The sequence below is a fragment of the Ursus arctos genome, unplaced genomic scaffold (assembly GCF_023065955.2).
Source record: "Ursus arctos isolate Adak ecotype North America unplaced genomic scaffold, UrsArc2.0 scaffold_25, whole genome shotgun sequence".
NCBI classification, from domain to species: Eukaryota; Metazoa; Chordata; class Mammalia; order Carnivora; family Ursidae; genus Ursus; species Ursus arctos.
Window position 1 is genome coordinate 36,142,834 of NW_026622930.1, and position 20,834 is coordinate 36,163,667.

The window sequence follows — 20,834 nt, forward strand, 5'->3', positions numbered from 1 at the left end:
GATTCTGAGAGTCTAACTGACAAGCTTAATCTATGTATATTTATCGAGATTAATTACATTTTGATTTACGTAGAGCATATTCTTTTCCACTTTCAAATGCTTTTCCCTATGTTTTTATTTCCTTTTTCTTTTTTTCTTTCGTCTTTTGGATTGATTTTTTTCTCTCATCTATATCCAACTTTCTGGAACATACTTCAGGGAAAGCTTCCTACATTATGTTAAAACAAATTTAACTGAGTAAATTTTAAAGATTATGTTGGCTTTATTCAATGATTCATGAGTTGGGTAGCATCCCATCTAGCAAATAGAAAGGAGCTCTGAGGAGCTGTACAAAATAGAAGACTTTTATAGGCAGAAGGGGGCAAGACAAGGACATTATTAGCAAAGAGTAGGTTATTTCAGGCAAGGTCGCTTTCCTTTAGGGGAAGGCAAGGGGTCTGTCAGGCAGGTTATCTCACTGGTGTTGACCGGGTAATTCCAGATGGACTGGTTAAGATTACATTCTTGGGAGAGGCTGAAACTGCAATTAAGTTGGTGTTAAGTCTTGGTATGGTGACGTGGGCTTAGCACAAGTGACTCCATTTTGGGCCTTTTGTCTTTTTAAAAGTGATTATTTCCAAACAACTGTAATGAGTATCTTCATCGTATTTCATCTTCATTTATGTACACAAGTGCACATTAATGTAATTAAAGTTATTTTTCTTTTGTTGCTTTGTGTGTGCTCATGAGCACTGTACCATTTGTTGTGTGATCTGGGGTCTTATGCCTTCCCTAGGATGTGTTTGTTGTGAGCTTTTGGGACGGTTACTCTGGCTCTCAGTTTCTGTGGCTATAAGAAAAGGAAAGGAATACCTAGTTACTTCACCACAGGGTGGTTGAAAGAACAAATGGGAATAGAGATATGAATGAATTTTGCTTGCAGAATTTTGCATATCTGAGGGGATATTATGATTTCATTTGTGTATGTTTGTTTCCTCAGCTTGATTATAAGCCTTGTGATGGTGAAGAATGTGGCCCCTCTCCTTGATAATCCTTTATTACTCTTAGTGCATATCAATGGCTCACTGACCTGAAGCAATGAAGTGTTAGCAAGGTCTTAGTAAATTGTACAATGGCATAAAATTTAAGAATGATGAAGTGAGCTGGTGGTGGCTTGGGAATAGGAGAGTATGAATCTTAAAATAGCAATTTAATCCTTTAACGTGATGCGGGTGCAGGACTTAATAACTCTTTATTTTCATGATTGTCTCAGTTGATATGCTCTCTGAATGTAATTTGATTTACTAGGAATTCACGAACTGGATATGTGATTCTGTAAGAGAGCTGTGAGGCACAGAAGGCAGCATGCATTAGAGGAAAGTGTTCTGTTTGAGAAGTAATGCAGATTTCCTAGGAACCATAGCACAGGGTAAAAATGTTGTCACTAGAAATCCAAGGAATAGAATCAAACTGTTTTGAAGACACATTTGAAGGCGGCTCTGGGTGGTCCTCAGAACCTGATTTCTGGGAGGCAGGGGGGAACTGGGAACTGAATTACAGGGCATCAGAGAACGATATGGCAGCTGAAGATAATGCACCATTTGGTAGTGTAAGTGAACTTAGGAAATATGATACACAGGATAGAGAGTGGTATTAGTAAGTGGTAAACATGATAAACTATGTCATGACAAATTGAAATGGGGGAAAAGATCGCTTATGCATCTTTTTAAGGGGCAAAATGAATGGGACAGCTATTGTTAAGTGGAAATATATAAATACTTTTAATTTTTTGAAAATCTTATGGAAAATGATTTCTAAATTATTTTTTTTTTGCAGATTATGCTTGTGAAGCTGGCACATGACTTATTGTGTTTGAGCATAATTGTTTACATTGCATATTTTTGTTTCTTATCTAGCCATCAAATCAAGAATTGGAAATTAAAGAAACAAATGCTTGTAGATTTTGGTGACTTTTTCAGCCTCTGATCTCTTTTTCTCCCTTCTGTTCAACCTCAGACCCTCTAGCAAATATAGCATGTTAGAAATTGCTATTTAATACAATTTGGTTGCCATTACTTTTTCATTAAAGCCTGCAGATAATTTAAAATAATGTCTGAGTGGTACAGGTAGGGATTATTTAATATTTCTTTTTCTTAGTTTTCCTAAATTTAATCTAATTAAATCCATAGAAACCCTGTCTAGTCCACCTTGAAATTGATTGGTTTTTCTTATCAGTGTGTTTGCACAGATGATAATAACACTTTATTTTTAAGACCAATTTTAAATTCACAGCAAAACTGAGAGGACGGTACAGAGATTTTCCATAAAGAGATTGCCAACTCTCACCCTCCCATCCCAGCCTCTCTCATTACCAACATCCCCCACCATAGTGGTACATTTATTACAATTGATGAACCTACATTAACACACTATGTTCTGTGGGTCAGGACAAGTATATATTGACATGTATCCACCACTACAGTATTATACAGAATACTTCCACTGCCTAAAAAAATCCTCTGTGCTCTGCCTATTTATTCCTTCCTCCCCCCCTAACCCTTGGCAATCACTGATCCTTGTACTGTCTATATAGTTTTGCATTTTCCAGAATGTCATATGGTTGGAATCATACAGTATGTAGCCTTTTCAGATTGGCTTCTTTCATGTTTTCATATGCATTTAAGGTTCCTCCATGTCTTTTTGTGGCTCATGGCTCACTTCTTTTTTGGAGCTCAATAGTATTATAGATTGTCTGGATTTACCAGTTTATTTTTCTACTGAAGGAGATCTTTGTTGCTTCCAAGTTTTGGCAATTACAGATAAAGCTGCTGTAAAATTTGTGTGTAGGTTTTTGTGTAGGAGTAAGTTATCAACTCATTTGAGTTGTTTCCAAGAAACACAATTGCTGGATCATATGGGAAGATTATGTTCAATTTTGTAAGAAATTGCTGAGCTATCTTCCAAAGCTGCTGTACCATTTTGCATTTTCATCAGCGATGAATGAGTTCCTGTTGATCCGCATCATTACCAGCATTTGGTGGTGTCAGGGTTTCGGATTTTGATCATCCTAATAGATGTGTAGTGGTATCTCCTTGTTTTAATTTGCAATTCCCTAATGACATAAGATGGTGGACAGCTTTTCATATGCTCATTTTCCATCAATATTTCCTTTGGTCAGGTGTCTGTTCAGATCTTTTGCTCATTTTTAAATCCAGTTCTTAATTTTCTCCTTGTTGAATTTTGAGAGTTCTTTGTATATTTTATGTAATGGTCCTTTATAAGATATGTCTTTTACAACTATTTCTCTCAGTCTGTGGCTTGTCTTCTCATTCTCTTGATAGTATCTTTCACAGAGCAGAGTTTTTAATATTACTGAAGTTCATTTTAGTATTTAGTTCTTTTGTGGATCATGCCTTTGGTGTATCTAAACGGTTATCACCAAAACCCAGGTGACTTGGATTTTCTTCCATATTATCTTCTAGAAGTTTTAGTTTTGTGTTTTAAATTTAGGTCTATTATCCATTTTGAGTTAATTTTATGAAGGGTTTAATGCCTGTGTCTAGATTCTTTTTTTCTCATTTGGATGTCCAGTTGTAACATTTGTTGAAAAGACTATCTTTGCTCCATTGTATTGCCTTCCTCCCTTGTTAAGGATCAGTTGACTATATTTATGTGGGTCTGTTTCTGGGCTCTCTGTTTTGTCCCATGGATCTATTTGTCTCTACTTTCACCACACTGTCTTGATTACTGTAGACTTAAAGCAGATGTTGAGGTTGGGAAGTATCTGCCCTCCAACTTTGTTCTACTTCTTCAATATTGTGTTGGCTATTCTGCACAATTTTTCCACTACGTATAAACTTTAGAATCAGTTTATTGAGATCCACAAAATAACTTGTTGGGATTTTGATCGGGATTGTGTTTTAACTATAGATCAAGTTGAGAAGAGTTGACACCTTTTTTTTTTTTTAAAGATTTATTTAGTTATTTTAGAGAGAGAGAGAGAAAGTGTTGGGGGGAGAGGTGAGAAAGAGGGAAAGAGAAAATCTTTTTTATTGTTTTATTTTTTAAATTTGCTTATTTTTATTTAAATTTAATTAACATATATTATTGGTTTCAGAAATAGAGGTCAGTGATTCATCAGTCTTACATAATACCCTGTGCTCATTACATCACGTGCCCTCTTTAATGTCCATCACCCAGTTACTCCATCCCCCCGCTCCTCTCCCCTCCAGCAACTCTCAGTTTGTTTCCTTTGCTTAAGAGTCTCTTACAGTTTGTCTTCCTCTCTGATTTCGTCTTGTTTTATTTTTTTCCTTGGAAAGAGAGAATCTTAAGCAGGCTCCCTACTGAACATGGAGCCCAATGTGGGGCTCAATCTCATGATCCTGAGATCATGACCTGAGCCAAAATCAAGAGTTAGGCGCTTAACTGACTAAGCCACCCAGGCACCCTGAGAACAGACATCTTGACCATATCAAGTATTCCTCTTCATGAATATGGGATATCACTCCATTTACTTAGTTCTTCTTTGATTTCTTTCATCAGAATTTTGTGGTTTTCCTGACATACATCTTGTATTTATGTGATTATAATGTTAGCTGTAGGTTTTTTGTAGATGTTCTTTATCAAGTTGAGGAAGTTCCTCTTTCCAGTTTTCTGGGAGTTTTTATCATGAATGACTATTATATTTTATTAAATGCTTTTTCTGCATCTATTGATATAATCATGTGATTTTTGTTCTTTAGTCTGTGGTGTTATGGATTACCTTAATTGATCTTTGAATGTTAAACCAGTCACGCATACTTAGGAAAAATCTTACTTGGCCATATTGTATAATTATTTTTATATATTGTTGGATATATTGGATATATTATATATTTGCAATATTTTGTTGAGGATTTTTGTATCTATGTTCATAAGAAATATTGGCCTGTAATTTTCTTTTCTCATAATGTCTTTGATTTTGGTAGTAAGGTAATTCTGGATTCCAAAAGATGAGTTAGAAAGTATGATATCTACTTCCACCTCTGGAAAAAATGATAGAAAATTGATATATTTCTTCCTGAAATATTTGGTAGAATTCACCCATGAACTCATCTGGGCCTGGTGCTATTTTGGAAGGTTATTACTGAATTGATTTGTTTAATAGATATAGTTCTCTTCGAATAGCCTATTTTTTCTTGTGTGAGTTTGGGCAGATTACATCTTTCAAGGAATTGGTCCATTTCTTCTAGAGTTATTCATAGTATTCTATTACTATTTTTTAAAAAAGATTTATTTATTTACTTGAGAGAGAGAGAGAGGGAGAGAGAGAGGAGGGTAGAGGGAGAGGGAAAGAAATCCTCAAGACTCCCTGCTGAGTGCAAAGCCTAGAGCCCAATGTGGGGCTCCATCCTAGGACCCTGAGATCATGACCTGAGCCTAAAGCAAGAGCCGGCTTCTTAACTGACTGAGCCACCAAGGTGCCCCTCTATTACTATTATTGTTACTATTCTCTTAATGTCTGTGTAGTGATGTTCTCTCTTTTATTTCTCATATTAGTAATTTGTGTCTTCTCTTTTTTTTTTCTTAATAAGTGTGGCTAGAATGTTAATAATTTTATGTCTTTTCAAAGAACAAGCTTTTGGTTCTATTGATTTTTTTCTATGATTTTTTATTTTTAATTTCATTGATTTTTTTTGTTCTAATTTTCATTATGTCTTTTCTTCTTGCTTACTTTGTACTTAATTTTCTCTTCTTTTTTCAGTTTGCTAAGGTGGAAGTTTAGATTATTGATTTTAGATCTTTCTTCTGCAATATTGGCATTCAAAGCTATAAATTTCCCTCTAAGCACTACTTTTACTCATCCCACAAATTTTGATACACTGTATTTTCATTTTTATTTAGCTCAAAAACTTTAAAAATTTTTCTTGAGATTTCTTATTTGGCCCATTTTTTATTTAGAAGTACGTTGTTTAGTCTCCAAGTATTTTGAGATTTTCCAACTATCTCTCTGGTTTTGATTTCTAGCTTAATTCCATTGTGATCTAAAAGCAAACACTCTATGATCCCTGCTCTTTTAAATTTATTAAGGTGTGTATTGTAGCCCAGATGTGTTCTATCTTGGTAATGTTTTATGTGATTTTGAGAAGAATGTGTTTTCTTTGCTGTTTTTATATAAAATAGTTGATCAATGTCAATTATGTCCAGTTGATTCATGGTGCTGTTGAGTTCTACTATGTCCTTACTGATTTTCTGTCTGCTAGATCTGACCATTTCTGATAGAGAGGCATTGAAGTCTTCAACTATGATAGTGGATTTATCTATTTCTCCTAGTAGTTCTACAAGCTTTTTCCTCACATATTTTGATGTTTTTGTTGGGTGCATATACATTAAGGCTATTACCTTTTGGAGAATTGACCATTTTGTCATTATGCAGTGCCCCTCTTTATCCTGATAACTTTCCTCACTCTGAAGAGCATGAGACTTTAACTGTGATGAAATCTTCATATATTGTCTTTGGGGTGATTCTACCTTCTATTCAGACATAGGTTTTTTAGTGCCTGCTTTAAAAAACTTTAGCCACAGTTTTGAGTCCTTATATGCCTCCCAGTTCTTCTCTGCTTGAGAAAGCCCCTTACCAATGTTAGTGATTCTAGTAACAATAAAAAACCATTTATATTTTTACTGGGGATTAGATTGGTGGTTTACCCACACTTGACTTTCACCTATACACTCAGAGGAAAGTGTATGGATGGCTGCCCTATTTAGCATCCTTTAATTCTTCTTCAAGCCAAAAATAAGGATTGGGTAAAGTTTAAGGATCATGATACAATATTTCAGGATTGGTGGATACAGCAAGGTGAGGATTTTGAGGCAAAAAATTCAAAGAATCTTAGGGCATAACCTGTTTGTTTATGCTCTGCTGAAGAGTTAATGGGTCTTTGGGAAGTTCCTATGATGAAAAATCAAAACATTTGCCTGGGCAGAAGAGTCCTGGAAAAATTGTCATCCTAAGGAAGACAGACGTCTAGCACAAAATCATGTTAACATAAACAGTAAGGTATGGTTTCAGTTCTGAGTGTTCAGGCTGAGTGTGGGGTTGCACAGTGTCAGTTCTCTGGTCTTTAAGTCAAGATGGTCCTAATACCTGCCAATTGAATCTCATTTGCTTACTTTTGAGTTGTCCCTTTGGGAGAAGGGCACAACTAACATAGCTCTTGCAGAAGAGGGTGCCTTCTGCTGCCTTACTGATAACCAGGGATTTCTGCCCTGTATCCTTCTGAGTCTTCCTAGAACAGTTTATGGCAGTCTTGTGAGTCTGAATGTTTACTTGGTCAGCATTGCAGGTACAAATATGGACTTTACAATCAAATGCCTGGTGTGCATTTCTCTAGAAGATGCCAGTTTTTGCTGTGATTTGTTAGTGCTGCTTAGGTCATTGTGTCAGTCAAAATCAACCACCTTCAGTTACATTCATATTTATACATAAGCTTATACTGAGATATGAATGGCCATACTCAGATGTTTTTGTGTGAGCTTTTGCAGATGTTGTAATTGTTTTGGTCATAGTGAGTAAAGAGGCCTAGATGATAGGAGATTGTGCGACAGTTATTTTGTGATAATTACAAATCGTTAGACTAGCAGAATTTTTAACTCAAATATGGTCATGCTAGAATTTTAGAGCCATTTGAGCTGCTTGTGTTCAAGATTAAACAAAAGTTTAATAGTAGCACATATATTTAACAACAGCTTCACCTTTATTGGCAAAGAAAGTAATCATATTTAGGGAATAAAATTTCCACATGCAGAAACCTGTCAGTATGTGTAATAAAGTTATGTCACCAGGACTGATAATTTCTTTTCTTTAGTGTGATTAATAAGCCATGTACTTATTGACTTTTGAGATGTGTTAGTACATTCAGAAGCAGAAAGGAATAGCTCAAGAGGGATTTATTTTTTTCTCAAAGTCACCCTTTAAATGCAAAAAAAAAAAAAAAAAGGCCTTATGTGACTTCATTCATCCATTCAATCAACAGGTCTATATCGAGCTACTTCTTTATTGTAAATATTGGGAATCTCAGCAGTGAACAAGCACACAAATCCTCTTACCTTCATGGAACTGTCAAAGAGAAATTGCACTGAACACTTGTTAAAAATGGGAAGAAAGACTTTGTTCAAGACTGCTGCAATAGCGGAGGGAGATGAACTTAACTCTGCTGAAACAGAAGGCGAAGAAGTTAGTCAATGTGATTAAACCATCTGTGTTTGCTAATTGGTGTCATCAAAGTTAGGCTTCTACTCTCCCACAGACACTGAGAGATAGGGTTGCTATTTTTTTTAAATTATGTTTCAAAGGGATGGCTCCCAAGTCCTTGAAAAAATATTCCTGACTTGTACAACTGACAAGAGTCTGGGAGAAGATTTATATCTCAAAGGGGCAGAGAAAGAATTTATAATTGAAAGCTTTCTAAAGTAAATGTTCTAAGAAAAGAGAGGTCAGGGGCCTAGAGTCAAGGAAAATGCCCGACTAAAGTTTAACCAAGGTGCGTTAAGGCTGTCTGGGTCAGAATTTTTATTCTGGTGGGGAAAAACAGACAGTAAACATATTTGGAAAACTTATGCGTTAAGGCTGTCTGGGTCAGAATTTTTATTCTGGTGGGGAAAAACAGACAGTAAACATATTTGGAAAACTTAACAAGTATATATAAAATTTCAGATAATGATATGCTCTCTACATAGAAATAATACAGGGCACTAAGATATAGGTAATGACTGGGATGATCAGGAGTTGAGCCATGTAGGAAAGCATGTACTGGGCTAAATGTAGCTGTTAGGTTTAGATTTGTTGTTGTTCTTGTTGCAAAGAAGAGACACGCAAGTAACCTGAAGTGATGGGAGATATGATATAAAGACAGGCATTTTTCAGAATGTTGGAAAAGAAACAGTGGGACCTTAGGAAGTAGTGTATGGTCCTGGACCATGAGAGCCATGGAAACTTTGGCCCAAGGCACAGCCAAGTTATGATACTAGGGGAGTAAGCCTGGAAGTGAGTGCTTGGCAGATGAGTCAGGTAGGGAGGAAAAAGCTTACAAAAAGGGAGCTACTCTTTGACCACCTTCTTTGCATGTCTCACAGCCTTGCTTTGAGATTGCTTCATCTTTTTATTATAGCCTTAGCAATCATATTGTCACATATCACCATTACAATTGTTGGAAAAGGGCCACTTTTAGAAAACGATTTTGGAGGACATGACTGTTTGCTCTGCTCTTCTATTTTTCCAGAATTTGTATATCTCAGTATTCCACTGTGAGTATGATTCACTTAGTCCTGTTGATATCCTTTCCTGTCTTGTCTTTACTGACGAAATTCTTACCTTCTCTTCTCCTTTTCCTTATCTCTTGGCTCTCATTCCTGAATTTTCTTAACTTTCACTAGCACATGGTCCATCATGGCCACTTCAGCCTTTCTCTGCTTCAACTCTCACTTTCCATTATTCCCTCAGCACTTCTTGGACCAGGATTTATACTGTAAAACAAGGGTCTTAATCTATTTGAGGATGGGGATAGTTAAGGGAAGTCTTTGAAGTGATGACAGACATTTAAGCCCAGACCTGAAAGATAAGTAGGAGTTAACCAGTCAAAAGGGATGATTGGTAGGTTCAGGAGAGTGTTTTAAACATCATGTTTAGAAACCCCAAGATGAGAGAATATTACATTTTTGAAGAAAAGAATGAAGTTTTCTATGACTGGAGTATAGAGGACAGAGGACATAGATGGACAAGGTGGGAGTGTAGAGGTTAGGCAGGTTGCATTAAGGCATTTGGATTATTGTAAAGGCAACAACAAGTTATTGAAGGATTTAAAGGATCTCCCAACTTAGTTTGCTTGTACATGTATAATAATGTTCAAAAAAAAATTGAAGCTTCAGGCAATATACCTCTTTTTAGGGTATGTATTTGGTCATGCTTTGTATTTACTGTGGCCCAATGGATAGTAAAGAGAAAGTCTTTTCCATAATAAGAAGCACTTAAAAAGTACATTATAGATATTACTAAAAATAGATGTCTGCTCTTTGTCTGACTATTCATCTATCTATCATCTATCTATCTATCTATCTATCTATCTATCTATCTATCTATCATCTATCTATCTATCTATCTATCTATCTATCTATCTATCTATCTATATCTATCCCACTGTATTCTGATAAGAATATAAATTGGCTAAAACAGGTGGTATGTATAAATTATCCAAATTGAGATCCTTCTCTAAAGCATGTTAATTAATGCATGGAGTAATTAGGATTATTTTCCCATGGGTGTCTTGGAAGAAGGAGTTGGAGATGGGAATTTTGAACAGGAAGGAGACAATGGAATTTGTTATCTGAGTTAGAGGTTCAGATAACAAATGTACTTCGTAATTATCTTTCAGTCTTTAAATTGCGTTCTGCAAAAGAAAATGGAAATGCACTGTGTAGTCATTCATGTACATAATCTATCTAGAATAAGAACCCAATGCTTATGAAATGGAACTATTGCTTTGTGGTTTTTTTTCCAGTTGCCTGATATGGTGCTATCCATGAAGATGAAATAACCATTAATTATTAATTATAATATCAGTGGTGGAGGAGTCAGAAATTATTATGAAAGATTTACGTATTGGTTAGTTTATTCTTTAAATAACATATTCATTCTTTCAGTAAATATTTGGTGCTTACTACATGCAAGGGAGTGCTAAAGAACATGCAAGGAATAAAAGGATGAACAAAACATGTACAGTCACAAACAGACAATGTCATGAAGAGAATGTACATGGTCCATTGAGATTGTATAATGAAATGACCTGACCTAGCCTGGAGAGGAAAGTTTCCCTGAAGAAGCAATGATTGAGCGAAGATCTGAAGTATGAATAGATCTAGTTAAACGAAGGACAGAGGGCATGAAAGATTAGCAAGTGCATAGGCCCTGTGTTAGAGGGAGCAAGGCATATCCAAAAACTGGAAGTTGAATGGAGAGTGAGCTTAAGAGTGTTGAAGGATGAGGTTAGGGTGCTAGGCAGGGGACATACCACGCATGTCTGTGTAAACCAAAACAGATTTTAGAACGATGGGAAGCCATCATATGATTTTAAACTGGGAATGATTTTGAAAGGTAACTCATACAGTGTTCAGAGCAGATTGATTCAGGTCAAATAAATGACTTGAAACTTACTAAGAAACATCTGTCGATCCAGGAGACAGATGGCTACTAGCAGGGTCTTAGGTGGTGACAATGGAGATGGAGAGAAATGGATAAATCTAAGAGATATTTAGGAGCCAAAATTAATAGGATTTTAAGATAGATTGAGTGTTGGAGATGTCAGAGAGAGGGGTGACAGGAATACTTCTTGCTTTCTGATTTGCTTAATCAAATGGCAAATGCTGACATTTGCTTAGATATTAAAAGAGGACAAGGGACATGCTCTGGAATGGGAGGGTGGAGTTTCTTGCAAGTTTCTTGCAAAGTTCACTTATTTATTTATTTGAGAAGAACGTAGTTGAAGAGGGGAATGGTTGGGATTTTGAGCAGAGTAGAGAAAGTTTGAAAAATAGTGAGTGCATGAATTCATAAGAAAAGCAGTAAAACTACTAGGTAGTTGTGAGATGCCTTGAGATTAATGAGTTTATCATTATTAATGATAATGAGTTTATAGTGGAGCCAGTCTGCCCTATTATATGTTCAAGATTATGACTTTTTTTTTTTTGATTTTTTAAATTTTATTTTAGAGAGAGAGCAAGCAGGGGAAGGGCAGAGGCACAGAAGGAGAGAGAGAGAGAGAGTCTTAAGCAGGCTCCATTTCCAGCGTGGAGCCCCATGCAGGGCTTGAGCTCACGACCCTGAGATCATAACCTGAGCTGAAGTCAAGATCTGACGCTTAACCCACCGAGCCACCCAGCTGCCCCGACACATTATGATTTTATAAGGAGTTATTTTTTAAATAACTTTATTCTTAACTTTAATTTTATTTTTTAAATCATTTGTTTTTTCCCAGACCATAAGTTAGATGTGCCCATTATACTGAATTTGGAAATACTGTAAAACATACAAGGAAAAATTAAAAATCACCAGTAACCCCATTGTCCAGAGTTATCACTATTATTATTATAAATTAACTTAGAACAAATATTAGTAAGTGTATGGTTATGATTAATAGCCTATAAATGCAGTTTTGAGTTATTCTCCCCTATAAATTCACAAGGTGGCAATATGGTAGATGCTAGGAAGGATTATGACTTTCTTGACAGTTAACACAGGCATGAAGAAAGCTGATAATTGAGCTAGGACTCGGATTTTGATAGAAGTTATAATGAAGAGCAAGAGATGTTAAGGAATTCCGGGTGCGTAGTGTTACTGCCATTCTGGGGCCACATAAAGAAGAGAGTGGAGAATGGAGAGAGTTAATAGATTGAGAAAAAGTCGATCTGTTGGTGGACTGGAGTTTCAATAAGGTTGAACTACTATTGCAGTTGTAATTAGACCAGTTAGCTCAACAGAGAAAAGGAAATGGTCAGATAGCAGGGTGGTTGAGTTCAAGACCTGAGAGCTGGAAAAAAATTTAGGATTTGACAATTTCAGATTATGACCATGGGACTGGGTATCTGAGGAAAAGTAGAAAGATTATTGGAGAGGAATTGGTGAAGAAACTGTGAGGCCAAGGTGTTGGAAGTCTCATCTACATGGATAATAAAGTACCTAGGGGATGGAAAAATTTTAGGTGAGGTTGGATTTGAAAAATATTTAGGAAATATGTGAAGTAATAACTTTGAGTTCTCTATTTTCATGGAATTATCATTGGCACAAATCTATTCAAGGCAAAATAGTGACACATTTCCCAATATAAAAGGTAAATAATATGTAGCGTTTGTATATTAAGTTTTATTTTATCTACACATATCTTACCTATATTGGATAATCTTGTTAAAATGGGACCTTTGTATCTACTAGGGTTATATATTGCCCCCAGTGTTAAGTCATACCAAGTATGAAATTCTATGTACATAAACACATAACATATGTGTTTCCCCCCATTTGTATCAATTAGCTTTTTCCCCTGCGTAACAAACTACTCCAGAACTTTGTGGATAGTAACAACCACCATTTCTTTAACTCACAAGTCTTTGACTCCATTAGGTAATTCTGATAATTTGGGCTAGGTTTAACTTTTCTCAGCTCAGTTTATCCATGCATTTGTGGTAGATTGCTGGGTTGCTTGGTAGCTGACAGATCTGGGATGGCTCAGATGGTTGACTCAGAGGGCTGCTTCTCTGGTCTCTCATTCAAAAGCCTTGTAGGTCTTCACATAGCCAGTAGTCTGGGTTCCAAGACTGTGAGTGGAGGTGCTATCCCTCTTGAGGTCTAGGCTTAGAACTGGCACAACGTCATTTTCACCACATGCTCTTAGCCAAAGCAAGTCGTCAGGCCAGCTCAGACTCAAGGGTTGGGGAAATCTTATCTCTTGAAGGTAGGAGTTGCAATGTCACATTGCCAAGGGGTGTGGATACAGGAAGGAGAATAACCACAGCTCTTTTTTTTTTTTTCTCCCTTGCCAACAATGTACCACAACATCCTGTGTGTGGGAATGCAAGATGTAGGTGAAACACCATGCACTGGATGTTACAAAGCTGTATTTCTGCTCTATCACTCCCACTTATTTGTCATGTATCCTTGGATAAGAAGATTCTTGGATCATCCCTTTTCTCTTTATAAAGAAAGAAGGGAGTAAAATAGGAAAAAATATTAACGGTGCCATTTGTCTACTATCATTAGTGATGATTCAATGAGAGCATTGATTTGTGCTTTAAACAGCTTTATCTTTGAAATACATTGTTTTTATGTTAATAACATCCCACATCTCTTTAATGTGGGAATTCATAAAAATATCAAGGAGCTAGAACTCAGAGATGTCTCCTCGATATTGTTTGTTGTGCTCCTGTGGCCTGAGGGGCTTCTCAAGTGAAGAAATTAGCTGGAAAGGTGGAAGGCTGATGACTGAAGGTTCTCCATTAGCCTTTCTGCGTTCTTTTTTACATTTTGTGTGTTTGATATTCTCTTCCACCTGTGGAACCCCACGGATTTGTGTGCTAAGAGCTCAGAGGTTGGGATAGAGGCAGAAAACCGCTGGATTTCAGAGGAGGGCACAGAAGGACCGGAAAGTGTAGAGTACAATGAAGCAGAAAGTGAATGAGCAGATAGAACTGGTAGAAAGTACAAAATCAAGAAGTTGTTATCAAAAAGGTGGTAGTTCAGAAGGAGGGCATTTTTTAAGTATTGGTCTTCAAAAGTGTCCAGTATTACTCTATGCGTGCAATTCAAATTTAAACAAAGAATTAAATACAGTTTGTGGCCCAATCTAAAGGTCTTGAGAGTGAGTCATAAATAAGGAAGGTCTCTTATCTAATACAATATTAAATATGACTCCTCCTCCTCAAAAAAGATCATGTGATTCAGAAGAAATCATTAATCTGAATAATGTACGGTGGTGAAATGTTAACAACACAGCAGTGACTGCTGGGTTTTCCAGAACATTTTTTTTTATGTTTAAATATAATATTCTTAAAGAAAATTACAATTTTAAGTGTGGAGCTCAAAGACTTTTCGTAAAGTGAACACACCTACTAATCACTAGTCATATTAAGAAACAGAATGTTGCCAGAACTCCACAATCCTCCTCATGCCCATCATAGTCACTGCTTCTTCCCTAACAAAGGGATCCACTATCTTGACTTCTCATTCCACAGAGGAGTTCCACCTGTTTTTACACTTTTTATACAGGATATCACATAGTATATAATCTTTTGTATCTGGTCTTTTTGCTCAACTTGATGCTTTTTAAATTCATTCTTGTTGTATATAGATAGTCAGTTCATGTTTACCTTTGGATAACATTCCTTTGAGTGAATGTGTGATTGTGTATTTATCTGTTACACTGGAGATGGACATTTACATTATTTCAAATTTTAAGTATTTCATCACATTTTTTTGGTCTTTTTTCCATTGGATATTCATTCCTGCTTTGTTCAAGATTAGTTATTATTTCATCACATATTAAGAGCAAGTCATTTCACTTCGAGTTTTAGTTATAATGATTGCATTAAATTCCCTTTGATACAAAACAATGGAGAATAAGAAAGTTAAAACAACTTTCCAAATAAAGCAAACTTGCCTATTTGTATATTATTCATTTTGAATAACAGTTTCTGATTATGTAAGTAGTTGAAGGGAACATTCTGGACAGATTCAAAGCTGAAACTTTGGGGTCGTGTTTGGGAGCAAACAGGAGTTTGGTTTGACCTGAGCACTATTGCTTTGCAAAGGCATGGTGGGAAATGACTTGGCAGTGCAGACGGGGGTGGGCCTGGGCACCTGGAAGGCCTGCGCTGGAGATTGTGGTTAATGTAATGTCTGTGATGAGTCCCTGGAGGGTACTGTGTATTAGAAAGATGAAGATTGCAGGGATCGTTGGGGGTAAGGACAGGAAGACTGCACAGCCATTGGTTGTTGTGGTAAACGCACTAAGAATCTGAAAGACTAGGTCTGAGTGATGCTTCCATTCATTCCAAGCTCTGTGACTTTGGACAAGTGATTTACTGTCTGAGCTTCTGTGTCCTCATATGAACAATGGAGATAGGAATCCTGCTGTCGTGGGAATGCAGTGAGTTGGTCCATGTTCGAGAGTTGCAGACTCCACAGAGTTCTGGGGAGTCCACATACCCCTGCAGTGGGCCACGGCTGTGGCTGGGTGGGGAGAAGAGGGTGGCAAGGTGTTTAATCTCCTTTATTCAGTCGTGTAGAAAATGGCCACATAGAAGCTAGTATTGCAGGTACTAATGTACTTAAATTACACATTATGCTCTAGGTATAATAGAGAGTTTCAGAGTGAGGTCAGATAGTGAGGTGGTTAGAAGCAGGGAGTCTGGAGCCAGACTGCCTGTATTTGAATCTCGGCCCCTCTCGCTAGCTGTGTGATACTTAACCTTTCTGGCTATGTTTTTTGTTTTTTATTTTAATTAAAAAATTTTTAAGATTTATTTATTTAGAGAGAGAGAGAAGGTGTGTGTGAGCACAGGAGTTGGGGGAGGGGCAGAGGGAGAGCGAGAATCCCAAGTGTACCCCCGCTGAGCATGGAGCCTGACCTGGGGGCTCTGTCTCATGACCCTGAGATCGTGACCTGAGCCGAAACCAAAAGTCAAGACGCTCAACTGACTGAGCCACCCAGGCACTCCTGGGCTATGTTTTAATAATGGTACCTACCACATTGGATTGTGTTGAAGATTAAATTAGTTAATGCATATAAGGCAGTTAGAACAGTAGCTGGCCTCTAGTAAGTGTTCAGTATTATTGTGACTTATTTGTCTTTTCTAAGTAGCAATGAATGATCTTGCTTTCTGGTTGGTTTATTGCACAGAAGTGTGTGGTACAGGCTTGATGAAATCTTTATTGTATCCTTCTATCCCTGTAGCTCCAACTAAGATTCAGGTTACCTGCATTAGGATTATGTAGAATGAGCTCAACCCTCATCAGGGCCCCATGTATTTGAACACAATTATAATGCCCTGCCCCAGTCTTCTTTTTTCTATTTCCTTCCATATTTCCTAATAGGGTATACTTTTGAGTTCTTCTTTTTGGCAGTCCTCTGCTGAATATATTTTATGCATCTCCTACACTTGTGGTCTGGTCATTAGAGAAATTAAGGAGAATTTCTTTTTCATACTTCATGCCATATCTTTATTAATGTAACTCAAAGTTACATTGCCTGTTTTGTTGTCTATATTTTACTGTTAAATCACATTACGTCTATTATTAATTATCCCTCCCTAAATTTACCCCATCCACGTTTGCTTGTGTTGTGTTAAGTCTTTTCATATATTCATTGAATGTATCAACTGCTTAATATATTACCATAGACAAAGCTTTGTAATTGACGCTAGATATATTCTTCAAGGGGTCTAGGGTTTCTTGGAATGTCATGCATGCAAGCTAGACTTGTAATAAAGTGTTATTGTGATACTTGTGATAGAAATGTGCAAAGAGTATATGATAACATAAAGGAAGAACACTTAACTCTCACAGTGGGGGAGAGGATGAAGGTATGTCAGTGAAGATGGTGGGGGATGGTGGAGATGTCGTGGAAATGCACATGGGGGAGAGAGTGTCATAAACTGTAATTAAGATGCTAGCCATCAAAGGAGTGAGAGGGCCAAACCCTTTAAGAAGAAGGAGCAACTAGTAACGTGGTCCTATAGGTGTGAGATAACAGTAAAGACTGGAGTGGGACAGGAATAAATAGATATGATTTAAATATACACTAGACTGGTAGCCTATATAGTAGTGATCTCTGAATTAAAGGGAGTAGAAATAGAGCTAAGGTGGCTGATGGAGAGGTTTTTCCTGCCACACAAGTAAGTAAAAACATGAAGTCATGACCAAGACAAGGCCTTGGGAATAGGAAAGAAGGGAAATTTTTGAGAGATTTACTAAGTAGATGTATTTTAAGCACTTACTCATGTCCTTTGATAACACTTGATAACCAGCTGGATGTGGCAGGAGGCTCAGCCCCAGGTCTGAGGGATGGGGCAGGTAATGATGTCACTCACAAGAGGAGGAGATGGAGAACTCATTCCGGAGGAGCAAGGGATGCCCTTTGGGACCAATTACCTTTTGAACATCTGTGAGACATTTAAATGGAGATGTATAGCAGGTATTTGGCTTCTGTATCAGTAAGTCAGGAGAAAGTTTCGTGCTAAGAAGTGGACTGGTGAATTCCATATATGGAAGTCAGTTGAATCACGCATATGCAGTAGATCAGCCAGGAGAGGGCTGAGGATAATCATGGTGAGAATCCTGAAACACCATAGAAGCATGGAGAGGGGTAGCCCTACATAATGATTTTGAAAGAGATGTCAGTTGGGGAGTTGGTTAAACCCAGGAGAAAGTGCTATCACTTTCACCTGTGGCAGAGTTTATATAATGCTTACCAAATATTTTGTAATGTTTAAGTGGTGTTGGACATGGCCATAGAAAATGGTGCTTTTTGATTAAGTGGGGACCTGAGCAGGTACCCTTCAGGGTGGACCACCTCCTTTTGAAGAGCTCTGCCTGTGTCAGAGATCAGGGGAACATGCCTTCCCACCATTTGAACCTAATTCTAGTAGGCCCTGATTCTTCGCATTCTGGTTGAAAGTTGTGACTGTTTTTTAGTTTGAATGAAGGTAAAGATTTCCTCTCTGTTGTTTTATTCTCTTTGTTTTTAGAGAAAGAAAATTCAGGTAGAAATGATTTTTTTGTGCAGTTTTTTTTTTTTTTTTTTTTGAGAGAGAGAGAGAGGGGGAGAGGCAGGGAGGGGCAGAGGGAGAGGGAGAGAGAGACTCTTAAGCCGGTTTCACACACAGCATGGAGCCCACTGCAGGGCTCAACATGGGGCTTGACTTGGGGCGCGATCTCATGACCCTGAGATCATAACCTGAGCCGAAATTGAGAGTTGGACGCTGGACCAACTGAGTCACCTGGGTGCCCCTTCTGCGTAGTATTTTATTGGAAGTATCATAGTTCCTTTAAAATTTTAAGCTAACTAGAGAACATCGATAACCACGCAGTTTAGTCCTGTTTGAGTTTGTCACACATTTGGTCTATAGGTTTCTTTAGAGCAGAAGCAAGGCATATTTATTTTAATGCCCTGAGGGCCTAACTCAGCGGTTGGCCTGTAGAAGTGCTTAATAAATGCTTATTTTTGTCTTTGTTGTATGGTTCCATTTCTGAGAGCTTCTAAGTTCTTTTGAATCTTCTTACTTTTCAAGATCTCATGTCATTGAATTATGCCAGTTCATATCCTGAATTTTCATAATTCTACTTTTTTTTAACTGCCTAAAGTTCGGTATCTATTTTTCCCCCTCAAGTGTTCAAGCAAAATGAGAATTAGTTTAAGGCTGCATTGATGCCACAGCAGTTGAGAGTAGGAATTGAAATAGAGTCAGGCCTAGGTACTGAGCTTGAGACAGAGAACTGTCAAAATGCTCCTGCTACTTTCATTTCCACAAGGTCTCTTGTTTCTACTTCTCTTTGTTTCTTTCGAATATTTATTTTGAAATATCTCAGTCATATGCTCCCATATGGAGTATAATATAACCAAATGCATTCTTTTTTTAAAAAGATTTTATTTGTCAGAGAGAGAGAGAGCACAAGCAGGGGGAGCGGTAGGCAAAGGGAGAAGCAGTCTCCCCGCTGAGTGACGAGCCCAAAGGGGGACTCGATCCCCAAATCCTGGGATCCTGACTTAAGCCGAAGGCATCTCAACCAAGTGCATTCTTAACCCTTTCACCTTAACTACCAAGAACCTTTCGATGCCAAAATTAGTAGCTTTCTAATGTCACACCTGTTCCACTACACCAACCAATTCCTCTATGTTGGTCAGAAGGAAGCTCAGAGTGAGTTATGCTAAACTCCTTGTCTCCCACCCAGGAGAAAGAGTTAGCAATAACGGAGTCATAGACCTCATGAGATTTGGAGGTGATGGTCAGATGAGAGGCTTCCCGATCACAGCTCTATCTTCCCTCCCTGCATCAGGAATGAACTTATCCTGTTTCCCAACATGGCTTATTATATGCTTCCAAAAAAACCCCAAAAAACAAAACTGTGGGACTCGGTGTTTGAAGAAAGTGTACAGTGTATTTCCATTTGGATAATGCTGTATTTGGATTTTAAGCTTCTCCACAAAATAATGGATTATCTTGCTGCTGTTCCCTTACAGTATTCTTTTCTATGACTATTGCTAGAGGATGATAGGATTTTGTAGATTATGTACCCATTCCACATTCAACTCTTAACTTTTTCAGCCCTACAAATTTAGTGCTAATCGTGACTGTGACAGGAGGTAGGGGAAGCAACAATGGCACCTGCTTCTTCTCCCCACGTGCACATGGGTTTGCTTGCCAGTGAGATTGGGATTCCTTTCTCAGAAGTTTGGTGCTTGTGGTTATTATAAAGTGAGAAATAAAAATAAGTGTTTTTGAGTAGAGGATAAGTTTTATAGGGAGAAGTAATAAATGGTCTGATTTCATCATCCTATTTCTATACTCTATATATTGCATTTGAGCAATTTTCTCCTTTGGTTTTTCTCTGTGCTATTTATACTTCACTTATAAAGACTGATTGGATCCTCTTTAGCGAATGAAAAGTTGTCTTATTTAATAATTCAGAAATACCTTATTTCTTGGTGGGAAAGATCTTTTTAAAAAAAGGTTCTTTATTATTTCAGCATTTTTGTTGACTTAAAGTCAGAGCTATATCATGGGTATATTCTTAGTGTATAGATGGGCAGCCAAGTTCATGAAGGTAAACCATTGCATTGTTTCCCAGCCTTTTCTTTTCTGAAAGTATCATATCTTTTCTTTTCTTTAGGGAATCAGCAGTCTCTTCAGTTCTTTAAAAGTGGTGCGTCTCTTGCGACTGGGCCGTGTTGCTAGGAAATTGGACCATTACCTGGAGTATGGAGCAGCAGTCCTCGTGCTCCTGGTATGTGTGTTTGGACTAGTTGCCCACTGGCTGGCCTGCATATGGTACAGCATTGGGGACTATGAGGTCATCGATGAAGTGACGAACACCATCCAAATAGACAGTTGGCTTTACCAGCTGGCCTTGAGCATTGGGACTCCGTATCGATATAATACCAGTGCAGGGATATGGGAAGGAGGACCCAGCAAGGATTCTCTGTACGTGTCCTCTCTCTACTTTACCATGACAAGCCTTACAACCATAGGATTTGGAAACATAGCTCCTACCACAGATGTGGAGAAGATGTTTTCAGTGGCCATGATGATGGTTGGCTGTAAGTATCTTGTTT

The 20,834-nt window shown here is 37.5% G+C and overlaps 1 protein-coding gene across 1 annotated transcript in view; it reads left to right on the top strand.

Moving 5' to 3' along the window:
- Positions 1-20,834, top strand: part of KCNH5 (potassium voltage-gated channel subfamily H member 5) — a 277,122-nt gene that overhangs the window by 64,811 nt on the left and 191,477 nt on the right. Inside the window, exon 7 of the mRNA XM_026486888.2 lies at positions 20,393-20,819. Coding sequence (XP_026342673.1) covers positions 20,393-20,819 — 427 coding nt within the window. The remainder of the gene's footprint in view (positions 1-20,392; positions 20,820-20,834) is intronic.